Source organism: Silene latifolia, chromosome 2, assembly GCF_048544455.1.
Source record: "Silene latifolia isolate original U9 population chromosome 2, ASM4854445v1, whole genome shotgun sequence".
Lineage (NCBI taxonomy): Eukaryota > Viridiplantae > Streptophyta > Magnoliopsida > Caryophyllales > Caryophyllaceae > Silene > Silene latifolia.
The window spans coordinates 169,502,839-169,507,557 of NC_133527.1; the positions used below are offsets into that span (position 1 = coordinate 169,502,839).

At 37.4% G+C, this 4,719-nt stretch overlaps 1 protein-coding gene across 1 annotated transcript; it reads right to left on the minus strand.

Moving 5' to 3' along the window:
* Positions 1 to 1,858: 1,858 nt before the first annotated feature.
* LOC141643338 (putative mannitol dehydrogenase) lies at positions 1,859 to 3,882 on the minus strand. Its single transcript, XM_074452462.1, has 5 exons — positions 3,638 to 3,882; positions 3,262 to 3,375; positions 2,549 to 3,062; positions 2,297 to 2,450; positions 1,859 to 2,194 (listed from the first exon to the last, which is right to left on the minus strand). The coding sequence occupies exons 1-5, from the start codon at positions 3,733 to 3,735 to the stop codon at positions 1,992 to 1,994; spliced, it is 1,083 nt and encodes a 360-aa protein (XP_074308563.1). The 5' UTR covers positions 3,736 to 3,882; the 3' UTR covers positions 1,859 to 1,991.
* Positions 3,883 to 4,719: the final 837 nt, after the last annotated feature.

Below are 4,719 nucleotides of genomic sequence, written 5' to 3' on the forward strand. Positions count from 1 at the left end.
GTTTGTCTATTATTTCACACTTTTTTTTTGTTTTCAATGCAACATGTTTATTTTATGTTAGATTTTTTGTTGATTTTCTAACATGTATGTTTTTTTTTTCATTCGGAGAGGAAAGAAGAAGTCACGGCCCGATTGCGACGGTGAAGCTGTTTCGGACACGCATTCGGGGTTGACCACAAAGGGGTTAGAACTTGGACTAAGCCAAAAGACAAGCAATTATATGTAAGTTTCCGTCACACTTAATTTTTGTTAATTTACTCTCTTTTAAAATGTCGTATATAAGGTGGTTACCATATTAACTTACAACCATTTGTTTAATATTGTAGGAAGCATTTGAACAAGAAAAAGCCGCCAATCCGAAGCTCAGGATAATGACATATGGTTTAAGTTGGTGGATGGCTTCAAGAAAGGGAACGTGTATGGTACCGGAAGTTCAACACCGGCTTTCTATGAGAAAACGCGTAGGAGATCGACTTCAACAATTCCCAGCAACACGTATCAACCGGGAATTATTAGTCAACTTCAAGGTCAAATAAGAGAGCGTGATGAACGTGATGCCAAACGTGATGAAGAACTTGCCAAACGTGATGAAGAATTCCGGCAAATGAAGGAAAGAATGGAAATGTTTGAGAATTGGTGGCAAGGTTGTAACCCCGGACCTAGATCCAACTACGATCCAAATGATCCGCATGGTCCACATGGGGGGAGTGGAGCCGGTGTTGGCTTCCAAGTATGATGATTTTAGCATGTAAGCTTGTAAGACTTGAACATTTAGACTTGAACATTTAGAATAGTTTAGCTTGTAAAACTTTCATTTTCAATATATGAAATGAAGTTTGAGAAATTGGGAGGTGTTGGGTTGAAATGTATGGTGTTGTGTGTGTTGAAATGGGATGTATGGTGTTGTGGAACATCGGTTTGTATGCGAGTTGTAAATTTTTGGCTAGCATCGAAAAACGAAAAAATCCACCAAAACTTACAAGTAGCTTTGGCGATCGATTTACAATTTGGCGATCGCAAGTCGCCAATTTGGCGATCGATATTAAGGTAGTCGCCAAATTGGCGATCGATTTGTAGTCGCCAAATCTATACTCGATCGCCAAATTGCCTCGATCAAATTGGCTCGTCACCCAAAAATGGCGATCGAATCAAGATTTGGCGATCGCATTTCGATCGCCATTTTGGCGATTACCTTGGCATCGATCGCCAAATTGGCGACTACCCCGTCGATCGCCATTTTTGGTATTTGGCGGATCGATTTGTCGATCGCTAAATTTGGCGACCGACTTTAGTCGCCAAAGCTAAAAAAGGCGACTAAGGTCCGCGATCGACGTTTATGACGATTTGATCGCCAAATTGATTTTGGCGACTGATTTCAGTCGCCAAAATCAGTCGCCTGTTTTAATTCTTTTTGTAGTGCCATTATCATACACATATCCGCAATTGAGATCCGTTTTGAAGCTCGTGGTAGGCTCGCGACACCGCTGCACATCGTATAATTCATCTTTATCATATCTTGTTGAATATGAAAGCACATATGTCAATGTAAGAGCATATATATATATATATATATATATATAGTAGTTCTACGCTTTGGTTTAGTAGCAGAACTCTAACATAACTCTAAGCCTCTAAGATGTATCCTACACATACCCTATTTTTTACCAAAATTTTATCCTATCAGCTATCAATAAGGCTTGATTTGATTTAATTAATAATTCTCAAATTTTATCTACGATAACATTATCAATTATTATCGGTGTTTGAGAAAGTCGGACTCTCTGTAATCGCTCGAAAAAAGCTTCCTTTAATAATATAGATAGATAGATAGATATAGATATAGATAGATTACTATATCTTGAGCAAATCACATAGAAAATGGCCTGCGGTATGGTGGCCTTTGCTATTAGAGTATTTATTCTCACACAACCGATTAGACACAAGAAAAGAAACAAGGAAAATATTGTCGGAGTGTCCCGGAGATGAAATGCTTAAGCAGCTTTTAAGGTGTTGCCAATATCAATGACAAAACGGTATCTAACATCGGCCTTGAGTACTCTTTCCAATGCCGTGTTCACGTAATCCATTGGTATTACTTCAATATCCGCTTTGATGCCATGTTTGGCCGCAAAATCGATCATCTCTTGCGTCTCCTTCATGCCTCCTATGCCGCTTCCAGCAATCGTCTTTCTTCCTGTCACAACATAATTGAATTTAATTAGACATATATCAACTCAATTAAGTCGGTTTGATTTTACCCTTTAATTAACATGGACAGGAAAGATCTCCTGCTTACCGGCTAGAAGAGGGAAGGCGTGAAACTCTAGTGGCTTCTCAGGGGCGCCAACTAAAACGAACTTTCCGTGAGATTTTACTAGTCCAATCAACGGCATTAGTGCATGTTCTGCTGAGACTGTGTCGATAATTCCGTCCATTGTCCCCGTAGCAGCCTAAACAGTCACAATCAGATTGATTTAGTCCGTGCACAGTCACTCAGGTCTTACCATAATTTAGAACAATCAAATGTTATTATCGCAAAAATGGGTACCTGCATTTGCTCAGGGTCGCGGCTAACCAAGAAAGAATCGGCACCCAAACGGGTGATCGCTTCATCCTTCTTATTAGGCGATGTACTAATAACAGTGACCTTAGCACCAAAGGCCTTAGCAAACTTGACCGCCATGTGACCAAGCCCACCAAGCCCAACAACACCCACATGAAGGCCGGGCTTGTCAAGCCCAAAGTACCTAAGAGGGCTATAAACTGTGATTCCGGCACACAAAAGGGGCGCGGTTGAATCCAATGGCATGTTATCAGGAATGCGAATAACAAAATGTTCGTCGACTACAAAGATATCGGAGTAGCCTCCTAAAGTTTTGGTTCCGTCATAGTAAGTGGATCCATAGGTTCCTTTGAAGTCGGGACAGTAGTTTTCGAGATGGTTACTGCAATTTTCACAAAAACGGCATGATCCAACCATGCAACCAACTCCAACTTTGTCCCCTGCTTTGAAGTTTTTTACCTTGTTTCCTACCTCTGTTACCACCCCTACTATCTCATGCCTGAAATTAAGCCAAACAAATTACGGAGTAACTAGTAAGACTTGGATTTTTTTCGAGATTTCACTTTAACTGCATGTCACATTATATTGTTGAACATGAATTCACATTTTTCAACAGATTGACTCAGGTTTTTATTTTATTTTTATATGGACCAATCTCACAAGATATTTAAGATTAATTAATTTGTAAAGAGACGTACCCGGGAATAGCAGGGTAATAGGCATTACCCCATTCATTCTTGATGAAGTGAATATCGGAGTGACAGATTCCACAATACAACACTTTGAATGTCACATCTTTTTCACCTGTTGGCCTGCATATCAATTAATCGACATCGTCCTTGGTTAATAAACAAACATTCAATATAAGACGTACCCGGTAACTGTCATGACCAATTTCAAATTTTTCTTATGTTTGGTTCTTCCTATTTTTGTAACATACATAAACTTTCATTGATATCTTATACGGAGTAAGTTGTAACAAACTTTCATCGAGTTTATCTAATGTGTGTATAAAGTTATGAACTAAACGTCTAAACAACTCGTAATTTTGATATAAAAAAAATAAGTAGGTACCTGCGAGAAAAGTTGATAGGGGAGAGGAAACCAGAAGCGTCTCGAGCAGCCCATCCAAATGCGTTTTGAAAATGTTGTTCAATTCCTGAGCTTCCCATTTGTTACTAATTTGCTTGAATTGCCGACGATGATTTATGATTATAGACGGTAAAGAAAAGAAAGCACTAAATAATAAATAATGTGCACTGAAGAATGATGATGAGTGTATGTATGTTTCTGTGTTAAAAAAAGCGAAAAGTGGGGGTGGAATTATATAGGTTTAGAAGTGGATTTAAACCTGACGTATCCACTGAGCTAAATACATGTTACTATGCTACTGTGCTTTCGTAATACATGAGGTATGACTCGAGGCATTTTGGTTACTTCGTCATGACCTCAAGTCAAACTTTACCACCTTTACTAAGGTTTAATAATGGAAACCAAAATCCACTACAATAACCATTATTGTCTCAATTTATAGATGTCATCGACTCATGGCTACAACAACAATAACAACATCAATGCCTTAATTCCAAAATAATTTTGGATCGGCTGACATGAAGCATCCTTTAAAACAGTCCATGTGTGACGCACACCTTAAAATACGGAAAAAAAAAGTAGAAAAGGGAAAAATGAAAAACAAAGGGGAGAGCGAAACATAATACAAAGTCAAGATAAAAAGTTATAGGTTTTAAAATCGAAGTCCGGATTTCTTTTATAAAAACTTAAAATTTAAATGAAGAATAAAGATTAAAACGATTTTGAAAATTAAAGTAGAATTTAAAGATCCAGAATACCTTAAAAGTAAACCAAGTAAAATATATAATAAAGTGGTTGGTAAAAAAGTGTAATAAAGGAAAGAAGAACAAATAATTTTTTTTTAAAATTAAATAAAAAAACTAAATATGTCAAATAATATCAAATACTAAAAATCCACATGTATCCTTTCCCTCCATTGTGCCCTCTTGATAGTGTCAAATTGTGACGAGTCAATAGGTTAATGTTATCACAATAAACATATATACTTGATACCGGGTTTTAGTTGGACTTGTTGTAATATGCCGGTTTGCACTTTTGGTTATAATTTTAGAGTCTTAGCTTAT

Excerpts from the sequence above, each read along its gene's own strand:
- LOC141643338 (XM_074452462.1), bottom strand. The coding sequence starts at position 3,735 with ATGGGAAGCTCAGGAATTGAACAACATTTTCAAAACGCATTTGGATGG. Across the intron at positions 3,063-3,261 it reads TATTACCCTGCTATTCCCGG|GCATGAGATAGTAGGGGTGG; the intron begins GTACGTCTCTTT and ends GCTTAATTTCAG. Across the intron at positions 2,195-2,296 it reads CGCCTTCCCTCTTCTAGCCG|GAAGAAAGACGATTGCTGGA; the intron begins GTAAGCAGGAGA and ends ATGTTGTGACAG.